This window comes from Protomyctophum bolini (genome assembly GCF_963924005.1).
Source record: "Protomyctophum bolini genome assembly, chromosome: 18".
In the NCBI taxonomy this organism is placed as follows: domain Eukaryota; kingdom Metazoa; phylum Chordata; class Actinopteri; order Myctophiformes; family Myctophidae; genus Protomyctophum; species Protomyctophum bolini.
Genome location: NC_137879.1, coordinates 16805341 through 16824150, shown reverse-complemented (window position 1 = coordinate 16824150; position 18810 = coordinate 16805341). Strand labels below are relative to the sequence as shown.

Genomic DNA, 18810 nt, shown 5'->3' with positions numbered 1-18810 from the left:
AGTGAATGTAATTCTATTGACCTTGACTGATCCAATAGGAACCATCACCGTAGGCTCAACACTGGGAGTCGGGGGCTCTGCGCTCTGCTCTGCGTCGTAATCGTATGCTGGGTTCTCAAAAGACTTTCCTTCGGTCTCCACCATGGATACACTCAAACAAGGCACCTGATTGAGTAAAATAAAGACATGGAGTTGTCCAAAGAAGATTAGTTGGTGTATCTGCTCCGTAACATCTGGGGCGAACATTAGGCAAAAATAGGAGCTTGGTAAGCTCACAATGCATCACAATGTTGGCGATGATGGGTTGTGAACTTGTAGATCAACTATTTCTGGCGAAGAAACTTGGTGTAGAGGGGAAAAAGGAGTGGGCCAGTATATAGGGTTTAACCCATCCAAATCATTTTCTATGGATGTAGGCGACAAATCCGACAATTCCATGCAAAGGCTTGTTGGATTGAAGGCAAGGAGAGCAGTTTGTCGCAAATTTTGCAAAACATTTCAGGGGGCAGCAGCCAATTTGATTGTTGAACATGACAGGGTAGCAACTAGGGTTGTCATGATTCGATCACGTGATCGTAAATCAGGGCCGATCAAGTCATTTTCAAATGATTGGAATCGGACCGGAGCAAAAAAAACATGATCGGGACATCCCTAATATCAATATTATATCCATATAATATTAGACTGGAAGTCGTCTGTGATTTGGGATATTGTACTATTGTCATATGGCATAAGTGTTCTATAAAAATGTAAATATTGGGATAGATATCGGGAGCAAAAAAACCTGATTGGGACATCCCTAGTAGCAACCACATAGTAACCATTTCTTCATTGACATACTATACTGAGAATGACATGGATCTAAAGATGGGCAGCTAAAGGTAATAATAATAATAATAATAATAATAATAATAATAATAATAATAATAATAATAATAATAATAATAAATAATAATGTGTTTGTTTCATCAAGAATGTATCTGTGCAAGCAGTTATCCATGCTTGTATACCAACAATTAATATTACCTTCAGCTGCTGTCCATTTATTAATCTCACTAAATGTATAGGGAAAAACAAGATAAATAATGGTCAATGTTGTTGGAGAATGGAAAGGTGTTTTAAAAACACAGTTTGCATTTTTGCAGCTGGCAGTGAAATCGATTTGCTCCAGTTCTGCACCAATAGCATACAGTATGTATGTATGTATGTATGAATGTGTTATTGCCTTGGACAGTTCTGTGATAGATTTGAGATGTTTGCTCCTATAGTTGATTAAGCGGTGAAGTACACCAGTGACACTAACCGGTTCAGCATCTGGTCTCATTTCACTGGTTGTTTCCGATCCGTTTGGAGACTGAGCTTTTCTGAAAACAGTACACAGGTGGAAAGGGATATTATTGAAATTGAATAGAAATTCGAATTGGTTCAACTAGATACAGTAATTGCAATTTAATGGATATAATTCCTGGCTTTGGACCAAAATTACTGTATGTTATCCTGTCTATCTCCCTCCTTTCTCTCTTTGCTGTCCTATCTCAAAGAAAGCAGATATATGATGATAATAAAAATAATAATAATAATAACAATAATATAATAATAATTGTTTTTATACTGTGATATTCATCCTGGAGCATAATGCTGAATGCAGAACAGTATCGTCCACTGCTGGTCTGTTTCCTCACTCTCACCTGAAGCTGGGCAGGGTGGGCATGGATGGCATGGAGGGCATACTTGGCATGGAGGGCATACTTGGCACCTTACTCCGTAGCGTCTCCAGCACTTTAGGCTTCTTGTGAGCAACGTACACCAGGCCAAATAACAGAGCCACGATCACAACAGACACCCCGATGGCTATTCCCACTGACGGACAGAGAGGAGGCAAGGTAGAGTGTTTGAATGTGCGTGCGTGTGTGCAGGGAAAGACAAGATGTCATCCTCTTACCACTAGGAAAAGTATAGGCTACTACCAATACTAATTTGGATCAGTTGACAATAATTGTACCTGATGATGCGATTGTGTGGAATACATTTGTCTCACAGTAGTCTCCTGTCCACTCTGGAGAGCACCTGAGAAACAATACAATACAATAAAAATGTGGCCAGAGCTTTACTAGCTTGTGTGTGTGTTAGTGCGTGCATGTTAACCCATTAAGACCTGTGCGAATTAAGGACCCCCAAAATGATATGTAATTGGCTGCAGACACCCATCTGAAAATCTTCTGTGCCAGGGATCCCACGAAAAGAAGATTTGTGACAACCACTGTTTTAAATCCTGGCCTGTCAATCGTTTTATTCCAGGGACCCCCAGAATTGAAGATTTATGTTAAACAAAATCTAAAATGACACGGATGCTTTCCCTCTTCGTGTGTGTGTGTGTGTGTGTGTGTGTGTGTTCACTTACTTGCAGAGAGCCTTATTGTCGTCAAGGTAGCAGGTTCCCCCGTTTTGACACTGGCATGGTGGAGGCATAGTGGGGGGTGGGTCAAACCCTGAACAGAAGAACAGAATTCATTAATTGTCAATATAAAATAGTTTTCCTTTTCCACAAACCCATAAGATCAAGACAAAATAGGATTCTCACCGGCGTCACATTCCGTGTTACTGCCAGAGACCATGCTGGTGCCCTCAGGACAGGCACAGGTGTATCCTCCGGGTCGGAGCAAACACAGGTGACTGCAGGTGCCTTTACATGGGCTCGTCACTGGATGGACAGAAGGTAATATGACAGCGTGGTTAGATCCTGTTTACATTGTTTTGTTGATTGTCGTAAGACTCGTTAACACATGAACCCTAGCGTGTTGATTCCGACGACAAACATTCAGCAAAAAGAGGCCCGGGCCGGCCTAGCGGTTCGCACACCTAAGCTGCTAATCCAACCTGACAGCGTGTCGCGGGTTCGACTCCCGATCGCAACCACCTTTGCTGCGTGTCACTCCCTATCTCCCCCCCCCCCCCCCATTTCCTGTCAGCTTAATGAAGTGTACACAGTACACTATCTATAAAGGCCAAGACCAAATCATATCTCAAATAAATAATAAATAAAAACAGCTAAAAGAGCAGATCTACAAGCTCATAATGTGTTGTCTTATGACACATTGTGAGCTTGTAGATCTGCTCTTTCTGATAAATTGAAAGGGGACAAAAGCCCTGGAAGAACTTCCAAAGAAAATAAATTAGCTGATCTACAACCTGTCACACTGTCACGTGTCGTGAGCTTGTAGTTATTTTCACAACAAAGTATAAAATTGGGCTCAGGTGGTTAAAGAAAATGAACATACGCACATTAGATACAATGATATGACTTGACTATGATGTGTGCGTGCTTATGCATGCCAATAGGCACTTGGTGTTTTGCATGCTTAGGAGCACATGCTTCATGCGTGGTATACCATGCTGTGTGTAATGTGTGTGTCTGTGTGTGTGTGTGTGTGTGTGTGTGTGTGTGTGTGTGTGTGTGTGTGTGTGTTTGTATTTCTGCTGCTGGTAGCCTGATATCTGTGCGTGCGTGCGTGCGCATAACTAACTGGCTACAGAGTTGTATCTCTGCTGCTGGTAGACTGATATCTGGGTAAGCCAGGGCCCGGCGGTGAGCAGCTTGGTCTTGGTGCCGCGGCCAAACTTGTCCTGCCGGAACACCTCCCCCTTCTCCTGGGTGCTCCAATAAACATGGTCCTCGAACACACTGACACTGAAGGGGTTCCGAACATCTAGACAAGGTACAAAACAGCAGGGTTTACTTAAGAAAAAAAGTTTATTTTATTAAGATATCAAAATAGCAATAAGATAATTTGACCAGAACATCTTGAAAGAATACAATTTGAATGCAAGTAATCATGAAGTATTTTTTGCAGTTAAAACACCATTCACGCTTTTATTCCCATACATACATTTCCACTGTGTCCTTCCAACTCTCTCTTACCTATGTACACAGCAGTCCTTCTATCTTCTCCTGAAGGCAACACAGACTCAATGCGGCTTTCCTTGGAGTCGGACCAGTAAAGCCTATTTCCGTTGGTGTAGTCGATTGACAGGCCGGTGGGCCAGCCCAGGCCTTCACTAACAAGCACTTTCCTCTGCTGGCCATCCAGCCAAGAGTACTCGATCCTGGCTACCTTGCCGCGGTCTGCCCAGTACAGCATCCTGGACAAAACCAAGGATGATGAGGAAAGATGCACCGATATCGTGCTGCCATGAAAAATGCTGGATGCTACCGTTTATTATATATATCTAAATGCCTAATTTGCCTAATTTGCAGTGGCAATGCCAGTAATAAATGCAGGAAATATACAATATGATGACCTAGTATAGTTAATTCATTATGTATATCCCATAAATTGATTGAAGTTCTCTAACTTTCAACTGTCTGAAACACCGTCTCAAAATTCCATGGTATGTCAGCTATTTCACCAGCTGTGAGAAAAGCGTTTGTGTCTCTCACCCCAGGCGTGGGTTGACGGCCATGGCCGAGGGGTGGCCCAGATCGGTTTTGACCAAGTGTTTCTTGTAGCGCCCGTCCAACATGGCCACCTCTATCCTCCTCACCCTGGAGTCTGCCCAGTATAGGTTCCTGTTTTACAAAATTACAAACCTATAAACACAATGCACGAGTATAACAGTATGTTCAGTTTGGGGAATTCATCATTTAATTATCTCTAAAAAATAATTGCTTTGTGGGCTGTAGACAGCCACAGACAGATATTCCCTGGTGTTTTTCTGAACGGTTTACCAAGACATGAAGATAATTGTAAACAAAGTAAATATGCATAAAATGAGAAAAGAAGACTATAGGCCACCTCACCTGCCCACCCAGTCTACTGCAATTCCGTCTGGGCTGGTGATGTACTTGATGCCAAGGTCAACAGCAGCACCAATGTTGTTGCTGCCATCATCCACTGTTGGTAAGTATGCCCTCTTAATGGCACCTGGTATCGAGTCCTTACCAGCCACAGTGAAGTACACCATACCTGGTCAAATATATGGGCGTCATTATCCATGATCTCTTTAAGTTCTTTATTAACTTCTCTCATTATTGTTGAGATGTTGTCTGGAGCCACAGGAGTATGTGATGGGTGGATGTGTGATCATGTAGCCAGTCTGTAGACATGTAGGAGTATGTGATGGGTGGATGTGTGATCATGTAGCCAGTCTGTAGACATGTAGGAGTATGTGATGGGTGGATGTGTGATCATGTAGCCAGTCTGTAGACATGTAGGAGTATGTGATGGGTAGATGTGTGATCATGTAGCCAGTCTGTAGACATGTAGGAGTATGTGATGGGTGGATGTGTGATCATGTAGCCAGTCTGTAGACATGTAGGAGTATGTGATGGGTGGATGTGTGATCATGTAGCCAGTCTGTAGACATGTAGGAGTATGTGATGGGTGGATGTGTGATCATGTAGCCAGTCTGTAGACATGTAGGAGTATGTGATGGGTGGATGTGTGATCATGTAGCCAGTCTGTAGACTGGATGTGTATCAACTTTATATATTCTGCATTCTTTCTGCCCATTAGACCTTTAGCACAGCAGCCACTGTGACATTAATAAGTAATAGGTTAAACCAGCCAACACAGGCAAAATACAGTTCTGTTCCATTCAGGTGGAAGCCAGGGTGTGTGCTACTATTGAACTTGTTGGCTCACTGAAAAGGCTCTGTTACAATAAATTGAACTGAACCTTAGAGTTCACTGTCTTTAGACCATGTCTTTCAGTATGCATGTGTATCCGGCGTACACGTGCGCTCGTGCGTGTGTGCGTGCGTGCGTGTGTTTGTTTGTGTCTCACTGAGTCCAGTGTTGTTGTGATCCCAGTCATAGTCCAGGGCCATGATGCGCTCCTCCTCCTTGAGGAAGTCGTGGTAGGACTCTGTCTGCAGGTTGAACCTCCGGATGCGAACGTTCTCTGGCAGGACCAGCAGGGGAACAGACCCTGAGGGACAACAAGGCCGACCAATAGCAGTTAGTAGTGGATTACTTCCACAAGACATGATAATGTTCAAACGAATTGTTATTATTTATTATAAATATAATTTAAATGTAGGGCAGATGTCTTCAACAGGGGGTCCGGGACCCCCAGCAGGTCCTCAGAGATACTGCAGGGGAGCCGCCAAATGTTTGTGTGATGGGGACTTTCACCCTCGCTTCCCTATTCTGGGGGGAACATTAGCCGACAATAGAAGCTCTACAAGCTCACAACGTGTCAGACGTGTAGTGAGCTTGTAGAATTTTTGGCGAAGAGGTTTGGTGGTGTACAGGGACAAAAGAGCAGACCAAGTAAGTAGGAGCCAAAGGACACATTTAGAAACATTTAACATGAATCCGATATACTGAGGGGTCCCTGCTTCATCTCTCTCTCAGCTAAGGAGTACTTGGCGAGAAGAAAACATTGAAGACATAAGTAACCAACTGACACTGACACACACTGACAGTTCAGAAGCCAGCGTGACAGTGGTGAGTGGTGTGCAATGTTCTGGTGTAAACTGTCTCACCTTCAGCCTCACACATGCCGCCGGCTCCCACGGAGCGGTACCCAGGAGCACACTCGCAGTCATATCCGCCCTTCCTGTTCTTACATGATTGGGGGCACGTACCATACACCTCACACTCATTAATGTCTGCAAGAGATGTTGGAATGACAATTTTAACATACAACGCACACTGGAAATAGTTCATCTTTCACTGGACAACTCCCGTCTCGCAAGTTGATGATGTAATTAGTCCAGCCATGTGGAATGTATGGATGCATGTGCTAATTACAAAGTATTACAATTTTGCTCATAACTTTAGTAACTTCTAACTTAAGTATTGTATTTTGTTTAGCACATGCATCCATACATTCCAGATTCCATAGGGCTGGACCACACATTTGAGTGCAAGACAAACTATTTCTAAATAAATAAAATATTTAATGTGTTTTTAATTTCTAATTTAAGCTACTGGAACCGAATACCGCCCTGCTTGGCACTCAGCATCAAGGGTTGGGGGTAAGTCCCTGTGACGGGGTGTAGCCTACATGTACATCAAGCTGCCTCACACTAAGGAAACAGGAGATAGGCTCTGTGGGCCTATGGGCCACATATTGTAGCTGTAGAACCGTTGGTTCCCATGGCTACTTACTGTACTACTGTATACAGTGCTCACATACAGCACAGTATGGGCTACATTTAGACGTAGGAGCCCCTTCAAACACCTCAAAGTGTCCTACAGTATGACCAATGTATTGTACATATTTTTCTTATACTGTTGCTGCTATTTAGATAAAAAAGTTAAAATATGGAGATGAGAGGTTTCTGCCAGACAGCAACGGTATGCACTCACACACATTCAACTGTGTGTGTTTCTGTGTATGTACGTGCAAGGATGCATGAGTGAACTTGCAAAATTGTTTGTGGACACAGGCTTGTGTGTGCGGCTGTGCGCGTTGCATGTGCACGTTGTGCGTGCATGCGTACCTAGGCAACTGTAGGTGCTGTCTGGATCCACTTTGTATCCAGGATTGCAGGAGCAGATGAATCCTGTACCGTTGAGGTTGGTGCACGTGTGCTGGCACAGCTTCTCCTCACAGTTGCGGTCAGGGCCGAAATCTGGAGCCAGACAAGACAGACAAACATATACTGTAAAAATCCTGAGGATTAATTTAACTCATAACTGTGGATAAGTGTAACCAAATGGTCCGGTATAAGGGTCCATTTGGTTACATTTTTGACAGTAAAAATACTGAATGTAGATAAGATGTATATATATATACGGTAGCTGAATGAATCAGCTATCCAAATTATATGTTTTGATCATAAAAATATTTGCAGTTACCTATAATTTAAATAACAAATTAATTTCAATCATTTTACAGCAGATGTAGTCTTGCAGCAGTTTAATTTAACCACCACTGAAGGATGTGTGACATTAAAATGTGCGACATTGCCGCTAATAAATTGATAAGCCAGTGTTTTCCTGCTCTGAAGGTGAACAGTGGCTACTCACTGCAGCCTATCTCGTCAGTGAGGTCACCACAGTTGTCGTTGTGGTCACACACATAGGGCAGAGACACACAGTGTCCGTTGGTGCATTTAAACTCCTCCAGAGTGCACGGGGGCAGGGTGGGCTCCCGGCCTAGGAAGAGACAGACGCACAAACACACAGACAGGACAATAACACGAATGTACACATGAACATAGATATTCATATTCGTGCACCTGCACACAGTGGCAGGCAGATACGTATGAATAAACTTACAGAATTTACACCTCACATGGCAAAAATGAACATCATCACATTCATCTTCAGCTTTCTATTCAACTGTTACTCTAATCTCCTCCCCCAAATAATTTCCTGTGAGTGATTTTTAAGCCTAATTATGCAATTATGCTTTTTATTATATGCTCTATAATTTCAGGCTTTTTGTACTCGGCACTGGCCGATGGACATTCTTAGATCCTGTTCCAAGAATGTCCTTTGATATAAATGATCGTTCAGGAGACATTCATGTTCAGCATGATCCCTGGTCAGTGATTACAGTGATGCATTTATTTGTGTCTGAACCCATTACAAGCCAGGTTAGGGCTGTGTTTAAATGGAGCAGCAGCTGTAACATGATTGAATATCATAATGCATTTGCTCAGCATGAGTAGCTGTATTCCAAGAACTAAAGCTACGCTCATGGGAACTTTAATATAATTTGTGCAGGGCTGTGCTGTTGTAAATCTGTGTTTTAGTGTGATTGCGTATGCTGTGTATGGGTGTTAGCACTTTTCAAAAAAAAGTCTTCAATTTGACAAGTTTAGAATAAAAACAGACATTAACATTTAGATCTACAGGAGAGACATACAGAGGTCTTCCTTCTCATCACTGCCGTCTCCACAGTCATCCTTTTGGTTGCACAGCAGGCCAGCGTAGATACAGTAACCGTTGGCACAGCGGAACCTGGACGGCATCTCACAGGTGATGTTCACTGGACACGCACACGCGCACACAGCCACACACACGAGCGCGCACGCACGCACGCACGCACGCACGCACACACACACACACACACACACACACACACACACACACACACACACACACACACACACACACACACACACACACACACACACACACACACACACACACACACACACACACACACACACACACGTGTCACTTCACAACAACAACAAAGAACCCTGTGCATGAGTGATGATGTTCATGTATAAGCATTGTATGACACGCAAAGTCACGCTTACAGCACAAACTGAGCTCCTCGTCGGAGGCGTCCCCGCAGTCGTCGATGCCGTCGCACACCCAGGCCTGGTGCACACAGAGGTGGTTCGCACACTGGAACTGATGACGATGACACCAACGGCCCCCTGGGAAACGCGTGGCTGGAGGTGGTATTTAGGAGAGAAAGCAGTCAAGTCAGCCTACAGTAGGTGCCCAGAGGGTTGAGCTAACCGTCCGGGCCGCTATCAATATTGGCAAGTCATTTGGTCGTGTCATTATAGGCTAAAATTATAGCCTATAAGATATATATTATAAGATAATAATAATTATTATTATTGTGAATATCGTTGCTGTCCGGAGAAAACCTCATAACAATTTATTTTAGGTTTTAGATTTTTTGGCATAAATCAGTGCTGTTGAACAGCTAAAACAACTAACTCCACCACCTCTCTCCCTCTCATGGAAGTAATTGACAATATATAAAGTTACAACACCAACTTTGATGAGGCTGTATTGCATGCTTTGTTTTCAAAATATACGGTTTTCTTAATTTCCAAATGTGTTTTATGAGGTTTCCTCCCGACAGCAGAGATATGCATATTTTTATTGAAGTTTTTCAAATAAAAATGAATCTAATTGCAGATCTACAAGCTCACAACGCATCATGATGAAACGCATTTTGAGCTTTTACATGTTTTTTTTTGGGTTAACACAAGACAAGTATAAAGTAAAGCTTGCGTGGTTACTTAATGCCCTACTTCAGCATCCAACTGGCTACAAACAGTCACCTCATATTAGAACATCAACACTTACGACAGGTGGTCTCATCTGACAGATCCAGACAGTCAGCTCGTCCGTCGCACTCCAGAGCTGCAGGGACACAGTGACCCGACAGACACTGGAAGAAGCCCGGATGACATGTCTGTAACTCTGCAAGGAGAGGGGGGGGGGGGGGGACACAAGTATGGAATTAGAATAGAGGGTATGCGCGTGACATCATCATCAAACCTGGAAGTTATGCGGGAACGCCTACTGAGTGGCAAAAAACTACTTTCTGGCCTTGACAGCCCATGCATCCAAACAGAAAAGTGCCATCTGATTGCATTAAACAACATTAAACAATATTAAACGCACTTTGCCTGTCGCTTTGCCACTCGATGTGCCATGCACATACCCTCTATAGTGCCATTAGTTGAAACCTAAATAAAAGGTTTTGAATGTCTGAAAATATGTTTGCAATACTAAAAAATCGTTCTGAATCATATTTTTGCAAGACTGAAATTTCGCTTTGAATCTCTGAAAAAAGTTTAGAATCTCTGAAAAAAGTTTAGAATCTCTGAAAAAAGTTTTGATAGGCCGAAAAGGGATTTTCAAATCTCAGAAAAACGTTTTACTATTATAAAATTACTTATTATATAAGTTTGTCACATACACTGCTTCAGAATTTACTTTTTGGCACTGTTTTCCATTTGTTTCCATGTTTGAAACCTCGTAAAGTCCAAGGGTGTGTGTGTGTGTGTGTGTGTGTGTGTGTGTGTGTGTGTGTGTGTGTGTGTGTGTGTCAGGGCCCACTCACACATTGGTGTGTGGCAACGTGTCGGATACGTATTGTATATTCTGTGTGTGTGTACTCACCACAGTCTCGTTCATCTGAGTTGTCTCCACAGTCGTTCTCATGGTTACAAACCCAGATGCCAGGGATGCACTGCTCGTTGTCACAGCGATACTCACTCTCAGAGCATGGCCTTGGTTCTGCACAACACGCACACACACACACACACACACACACACACACACACACACACACACACACACACACACACACACACACACACACACACACACACACACACACACGGTATCAGAATCCACAAAGCTTCTTTAAAACAAATCAAACAAACTATGATTGGCAAAAATGTCAATATACTGTGAGTCATAATGAATGTGCTGGCAGACCGTGGTATGATCATGGTGTTTCAACTAAAGTATGGTGTATGGATGACAAATGGGAAGTCACGGACAGATGAAAGAATGGGTCAATGGGTGAATGACAACGAGGTGAATGTGAAATATAACGGCACTCACGGCAGTCCCTCTCATCGGAGCCGTCCCCGCAGTCGTTGGCGCCGTCACACTGCCAGCGAATGGGAACGCAGAGGTGGTTGTCACAACGGAAGTCTCCCAGAGGGTCACAGGTCACTGCCTCTGTAGCGATTAAAGCTTGGTCAGTACAATCTCATTCTGCACTTTAGTACTGTACAACATGCATTGCAAACCAGGACTTAGTTTAGATGCCTCTTTATTGTAAAAGGGTGAATTCTACGCCTGAACCAGTCTCTATACTCAGGCTGTAGTCTGTAATATACTGTACATAACACAAAGAAAAGACAGACACAGTGGCCTAAGTAATTAGAGGCATAGTAACCATTGTGTGAACCATAAGCTGTACATTTTGAGTCATCAGATAAAAAAACAGACTATCAAAATGTCTCTCTGTCATGCATAGGGATGGAGCTCGTTATTTATTATTGATAACAAGCACCTTATAGATCAGGCTTATCAAGTCTGGTTCTTATAGAGCCCACTATTATTCTGTGAAAAGACGGCAGATGACAACAGCTGTGAGTGACTGTGAGTTTGTGGTTGACCGCCATATAAAATTAAATGAACACGACAAAAGTTAAAAATATTTTTGCCTACAGAAAATATTTATAATATGTGTATATATACATATTTATTTAACCAAATAATATCACATTTTACTAGGGACAATTGACCTTTTTACTTTTGGAAAATAATAGACACCCAGGCAGCGCTGGTTGGCAGATATCAATACACCTTTAGACTGACATGTTTGTGCCAGCATGGGTGATTAGATTTATTTCTTCATCGCCTCTTGTCTTGATTGTTTAACCATGACGTCATTGGCCACTATGTTCGATAACAGGCTTGATAAGCCCAAAGCTTATTGATATCGGGTACTCAATAAGCTTGTTAGCAGGTTTTTTTTAGGTATCAGGTTTCAAGATCCATCCCTAGTGACTCACGCACACACGCACACACACATGCACAAACGCAAGCACTCACCACAGCCCTGCTCATCACTGTTGTCGAGGCAGTCGTTGGTGCCATCACATCGGGCCCACTGAGGGATACAACGGTAGTTGGTCTTACAGGAAAACTCTGTGTCCTCGTCACACTTGTAGTCCGGACCCCCTGGGGTGGGGGGGTGGGGGGGTAGAGTGATGACAGGGACGGTGATTAAGCAAGAGAGAGAGAGATAGAGAGATAGAGATAGAGAGAGAGAAAGAGAGAGGCGGGGGATGGGGAGAGAATAGAGGGAGAGAAGGGTGAGGGAGAACAGTTGAAAACAAATTAATTAATGAGTGTCAGGGGATGTGAGCAGAGAGAGAGAGGGGAGAGAAGGGAACGATAATAGGAACAGATAGAGAGAGTAATGGAGGACAGAAGACGGATGAAATGGTGAGAGAAAGAAAAGGAGGGAGGTAGAGATGGTGGAATGGGAGAGAGAGAGAGAGAGTGAGATAGTGGTATGTATCGTGAGAGTGATAGGAGGAGATAGTGAGTTAGGGATTGTGAAACAGTAGAGATAGAGAGACAGAAAGATAAACAAGGTAAGGATGAGCAAAAACAACAAGCGTTTATTAGCACCTCTGCGGATCACATTGATTTCAGAACGCACGCTTTTGAATTTGTGTTGGTGTGTGCAACACATATAAATTAATTAGCACCGATTCATCACAAACGCTGCTACGTGTCGTGTATTGATTATGCGTCCACATAAAACCGCAGGAATCCAATGCTTCATTAAGCCATCAGCTCCACCGTGCGCTGGATATTGACCATCCCATCAATCTCTGTAATATATCATTAGCTGTTCATAATGAGTAGGAGTTCATTAGATTCATTGGCACGCAGGCCACATGGTTATGGAGACCTTTCCGTACGGAGGTTATAGGTTTCAATCAAACCCCCCCAGCAATCAAAGTATTGTAGGTCAGCCATTAATCCATCCTGTTGACAAAACCCTGAAACACTGAACAGCTCCAGGTGGCGCTGGCCTCTCTAAAGGTACGGTGCTTTCAGACGGGCACTGGTTAACGCAGACGCTGTCGCCTGGATCAACGACAGGTCTGCTCCAGGTCTGCTCATGAGGGGCACGACAACGCAAGCGTGAAAGAAAATCAGACCCATCTGAACTGAGTGGTGCTGTTGGTGTGTCGGACAATTGGCTGTCGGACTATTGGTTGTCAGACTATTGGTTGTCGGACTATTGCATGGCTGTCAGACTATTGGTTGTCGGACTATGAATTCTCGCTCACGTATATAAGCTTGCGTCGTCGCCCCTCGACTTCTCCGCATGTACAGAACAAAAAATGCCGGTCTCGTTGAAAATGAATTGTGTGACGCTGTGTGTGTGTGTGTGTGTGTGTGCATTTGCAGATTGCTCGACCGGTCTAACTGGACAAGAGACGAAACATAATGCAAAGTCCCACATACTGCAAGTTTCAAACGGCTCGTCAGAATTGTCCCCGCAGTCATCCTGGGCGTCGCACACATAGCTGGCGGGCACACAGCGACCGTTGGTACACTGGAACTGGCCTGGCCGACAGGTCTTCTGGGCACAGCCATCCGGGTCCTCGTCGCTGCCGTCGGAGCAGTCGTTGAAACCGTCGCAGTGCCAGGATACTGGGATGCATTGCTTGTTCTTACACTGGAACTGGTTCAGCTCACACCGGTGGTCACCTGCACGGGGGACAGATCAGAACTCAATACAGAGACAGGTAAACCAAGGAGCAGAGAGAGAAGACATGCACAACATGAAGGGAGGGAGTCGGATTCAGTCGGTGTGTGTGTGTGTGTGTGTGTGTGTGTGTGTGTGTGTGCGTGCGTCTGTGTGTGTGTGTACATGCGTGTGTGTGTGTGTGTGTGTGTGTGTGTGTGTGTGTACATGCGTGTGTGCATGTGTCATACTGCAGAGGGAAGCGTCCTCATCGGAGCCATCAGCACAGTCTGAGTGGCCGTCACAGAGGAACCCAGGCACGGTGCAGTTGCCGTCCAGACACTGGAACTGGCCAATGGGACAAACACGGGTCGGGCAGGTCTGAGGTTCGTCCGAGCCGTCGCCGCAGTCGGACTGGCCGTCACACTTCCACCAGATTGGAACACATCTGTGGAGGGATAAGAAATCAATAGCATCTCACAGATATGTTTGTGTAAAATCATAAACGTCCAAGAACCTGAAATGTTCATATACAATTCAGACCCAAATTGACAGATGACTCATCTGAGATGAATCGAGAAAAATAACTGACTTCTCATTGTCCCCACAGCGGAACTGGGTGCTGGAACAGTCCGCCACACACTGGATATGGAAGCCCACAGACAGGCCGATAAAGTGGTCCGGACACTCGCAGGTAGCACCGCTCCCTCCAGGTGCAATCAGACATAGGTGACTGCAGGTCAGGTGATGGGAGGAGCAGGGGTTATCACCTAGGAAATGAATGGACAAAAACAAAATTACTATTTTGCCGAACTGTGGTATTTAATCGAATGATCAAAATGAACATGATCAAAACCTAGAATTTTTCCAACAAATTTGAATAAATTTAACTTGTATATAAAATGGTCACCGGACAAAGCATACTCCTACAGTAATAATAAAATACTCATAATTTGGGTCTGGAGGAGCTTAAGGATTAATCTACAGTACAAAGTGACTTTTGACTTAAGGGTGAATTTATTTTTAGCCGGGAGCATGAATGTGTTCAGCTAGTATATCAAGCTCATGAGATATTTTGTGTGCAAAGGTGACATCTTGAAATGTCATAAAATATTGGTCAGGCTTTATCCTCCATGGAGCAGGAATGCACTCAGACATTTCGGCCAAATGGAAAGGCCACTATAAGAAAGACCAGAGGGTCAGTAGAGGCAATCCTTCAGAGAGTATGAAGGGATCACCACTCGGTTCACAGCCAGTTTCTGGAGAAAATGGAATTACTTTGGCCGCAAAAGCCTTGAAACTCAAACTACATATGAAAGCAATGTCGCTGCTAATATACGCCACGCCCAGCTGTCAACACATTGCAGGACTTCGGTGCTCTATAGTCATAGAGCCTTGCTGCAAGCGAGACCAAAAAGGACTTCCACTGCTTCCTTAGAACTGAGAGTGGCTTTGAACCATTCCAGGCCAAAGCAGGCCAATGGAGGCTACGATAGTACGGTTTATAAGGTCAATAATACATACTGCGAGGCTGCCTGTAGGGGTGGCAGACATGGATGTCATGGGGCCGGTGCGTGTTGTTGCCCATGACCATGCGCTCAGCACCGGTGTACTTGTGGGCCCTCTCCACCGTGTGCATGTTCCAGTCGGTCCAGTAGAGGTAGTCCTCGAACAGGGTGACCGCATAGACGTGGGGGAGGGATCCGGCAATGACCCGCTGTCTGTTCTGACCGTCCATGTCTGCAAAGCTGGAGGTTTATGTTTTAATTTAGGCATTTATGTACAGTGTGACCTAAAAGAGTTCAGCTTCATATTTCACAATTTCTTGAGAATTCTACACATAATAGCAATATATATTGAAGCTAATTATAAAGTAATAAGTATGTAAATTGGCGAAAATTACCGAACACATTCTCACACCTTTACACCCGACTGTAATGTAGCACAAATGGAAAGTTGTATGTATCTAATGCGTTTGAGAGAGAAAAAGAAAAACGAACAATCTAAAGAGTTCAGCATCTTGCTTATGGACACAAACAGCTATAAATGAACAGCACATATTGAATACACAGACATGAAATTAGCTTTCTTTTCAGGACATGATTTATAGCATGTCCATTCGTTTAGTGTTATTTTGAAATGGGCTTCATCTCTGATATGTTCGAAAGAAAGCCCTGTCATGCATGCTCACTCCAGGAAGTTGAGGTGGGAGTCAGCGAAGAAGATCTTGTTGGTGGTATAGTCTATGGTCAGTGAATAAGGCCATTCTAGTTTGGCTGTGATGATGGCACTGGCACTGGTGCCATCCATGCCAACCCTGCCAATGTAGGCTTTGTCTCCCCAGTCTGTCCAGTACAGCCACCTGGATTGAATAGAAAGGTGAGGACACATACAAACAAAGGCTAAAGTACAGTACAATGTAGAAAAGTACAACTGTTGCACTTTCTCCTGGACGTTGATGTGTTTGTCAGAGTGTGCATGTCCATTTGTATTGGTATCTGCATCTTTATATTGAACATTGATTAACATTTAGATGTGTCCTTTCGGTGTGTGTGTGTGTGTGTGTGTGTGTGTGTGTGAGTGTGAGTGTGTGTGTGCGTGCGTGCGTGCACACGTCTGTGTTTTAGTACCCATATTTGGGGTTGACAGCCACAGCCAGGGGTCGTGTGATGACATAGCTGACGTTGCCAGCGAGAACGGTTCCAGAGAGCAGCTTCTTCTGATTGCGGCCGTCCAGTTCCATCACGTGCACCGAGCAGTAGTAACTGTCCACCCAGTACAACTTCCTGCAGCAGGCACATCAACACACTTCAATCTCACATTTCTGTGTGTTCTGTATTCGGTTTAAATTTATTTGACATACTGTAGGAGACATAATCTACTATTCTGTAGTACAGCTGTAAAGGAGAATTATTGCCACTCATATCTGTTATCAAACATATTTTGCCTGATTTAGGCATAGTTACATGGCGGATGGTGTTGCACAGCTCTTCCGTCTGTGCTGGAGAATTTGAGTTGTGCTTTTAGGTACTTACTATATATCATACTGTGATTACATGCCATTAGGTGATGTAATTATCTCCTCAATATCTACTGTATGTGCTTTTAGAGAATTCTCCACTACTGACCTGCCCACCCAGTCCAGTGCCAGACTTTCCGCACTTCCGACAACCTCCAGCAGCGTCTCCCTGTCGCTCCCGTCAAAGCGCATCCTCTCGATCCTGCCCACGCCGGCGTCCAGCCAGTACAGCCTCTTCTCATAGTGGTCAAAGTCCAGCGCCACCACATTGGAGAGGTCCTGCAGGACCACACTGAGCTGCGAGCCGTCCGTGGTCAGATTCCTGATGTAGTATCTGGTGCTGTACAGCAGGTACGGGGCGATGCCGCTGTTCTGGCGGCAAGTGCGTCCGTCTGGCTCACGCACGTAGCCCGGGGCACACTTGCAGTGGAACGAGCCCACGGCGTTGTCGCAGATCTGGCTGCAGACGCCGGGCGTGTCGCGGCATTCATTCAAGTCCTCGCAGGCCTTGCCATCCGGCATCAGCCGGTAGCCGTCCTGGCAGGAGCAGAAGTAGCCGGTGAGGGTGTCTGTGCAGATCTGGGCGCACTGGTGTACTGATGGGTTCTTGCATTCATTGATACCTGGATGAGAAGAGAAGAGAAGAGGAGAGAAGAGAAGAGGAGAGAAGAGAAGAGAAGAGAAGAGAAGAGAAGAGAAGAGAAGAGAAGAGAAGAGAAGAGAAGAGAAGAGAAGAGAAGAGAAGAGAAGAGAAGAGAAGAGAAGAGAAGAGAAGAGAAGAGAAGAGAAGAGAAGAGAAGAGAAGAGAAGAGAAGAGAAGAGAAGAGAAGGATAAAAAAGAGACAGTAGATTAGGGCATTTTTAAATTAAAGCTGCAAGCCATAACTGTATCTCTCTGCCCATGACTGCCAGCCTTACCACATCCCTTCTCATCGCTGTTGTCCTGGCAGTCCTTTTGTCCATTGCACACCTTGTGCACGTCAATGCACTGGCCTGACTTGCACAAGTACTCCTGCGGGCCGCAGGTAGGCTGGGGCGTGGTGCACAGGCTCTCCGCCTCATCCGAGCCGTCCAGGCAGTCATTGTCCCCGTCGCAGGTATACGTGGATGGGATGCAGGCTCCGTTGCCACAGGTGAATTGGTAGCTCGCACATGTGTCATAAGTGCAGCCCACCTCATCACTGCCATCCCCACAGTCATTGACGCGGTCGCAGCTGAAGAGAGGTGGTAACAAATATATATTTTTTCTTGAATATTCAAGCAAACAAACTAACCGTTTTAATTTCTGTACATACTAATACATAAGTATATATACTTTGATATACAGTAGAGCCTAATACCTTCCCTGTCAAATCATTAGCCATTGATAGTAAGTCATTATGTGTGCAGTATGTGAATTAAGCTGCACAAATGACAATTAACAATGCAGTGTTCAGTCCCGAAGCCAGCTGGCTTGTGACTCCCTCATTTGGCCAAATGGAAATATTGATCTTACTGTACATAATTCACCTATAACAACTCCCCAGGATCAATGTTGGTGTTAGATTTTCAACTACGCTCAGACTTTCACACTCTTCTTCGGTTTCACTTTCACCCATTTCAGGCTTTCACGTTCAGAGAAGTGCTTCTGTTTTGTTACATCACGCCGATAACAGCATGATGCTGTTACTGGGTTACTGGGACATACAGTGCATAAGTGGATATACAGTACATACAGATACAGTACATACAGAAAAATAAACCCTGTTCTAGATTGTTCTTCTTGGCCTGCATGCGGCCATGCAATTAATTGATACAAGTACATGATATGGTAGATCTGACAAAGAGCTTACTGTACATGCGCACGC

The 18810-nt window shown here is 44.3% G+C and overlaps 1 protein-coding gene across 1 annotated transcript in view; it reads right to left on the bottom strand.

The window, feature by feature from the left end:
* Positions 1–1684: 1684 nt before the first annotated feature.
* The window catches only part of lrp2b (low density lipoprotein receptor-related protein 2b), a gene marked incomplete at both ends in the record, with an annotated part of 69068 nt that continues 51942 nt past the window's right edge, over positions 1685–18810 (bottom strand). The window contains 26 exons of the mRNA XM_080790014.1: positions 1685–1860; positions 2003–2067; positions 2402–2489; positions 2582–2701; positions 3525–3707; positions 3920–4140; positions 4439–4567; positions 4799–4964; positions 5785–5928; positions 6488–6613; positions 7451–7582; positions 7980–8108; positions 8824–8946; positions 9224–9361; positions 10014–10130; positions 10836–10952; positions 11286–11405; positions 12288–12416; positions 13722–13967; positions 14196–14392; positions 14537–14714; positions 15469–15692; positions 16136–16306; positions 16575–16730; positions 17073–17586; positions 17882–18177. Coding sequence (XP_080646140.1) covers positions 1685–1860; positions 2003–2067; positions 2402–2489; positions 2582–2701; positions 3525–3707; positions 3920–4140; positions 4439–4567; positions 4799–4964; positions 5785–5928; positions 6488–6613; positions 7451–7582; positions 7980–8108; positions 8824–8946; positions 9224–9361; positions 10014–10130; positions 10836–10952; positions 11286–11405; positions 12288–12416; positions 13722–13967; positions 14196–14392; positions 14537–14714; positions 15469–15692; positions 16136–16306; positions 16575–16730; positions 17073–17586; positions 17882–18177 — 4405 coding nt within the window. The remainder of the gene's footprint in view (positions 1861–2002; positions 2068–2401; positions 2490–2581; positions 2702–3524; positions 3708–3919; positions 4141–4438; positions 4568–4798; positions 4965–5784; positions 5929–6487; positions 6614–7450; positions 7583–7979; positions 8109–8823; positions 8947–9223; positions 9362–10013; positions 10131–10835; positions 10953–11285; positions 11406–12287; positions 12417–13721; positions 13968–14195; positions 14393–14536; positions 14715–15468; positions 15693–16135; positions 16307–16574; positions 16731–17072; positions 17587–17881; positions 18178–18810) is intronic.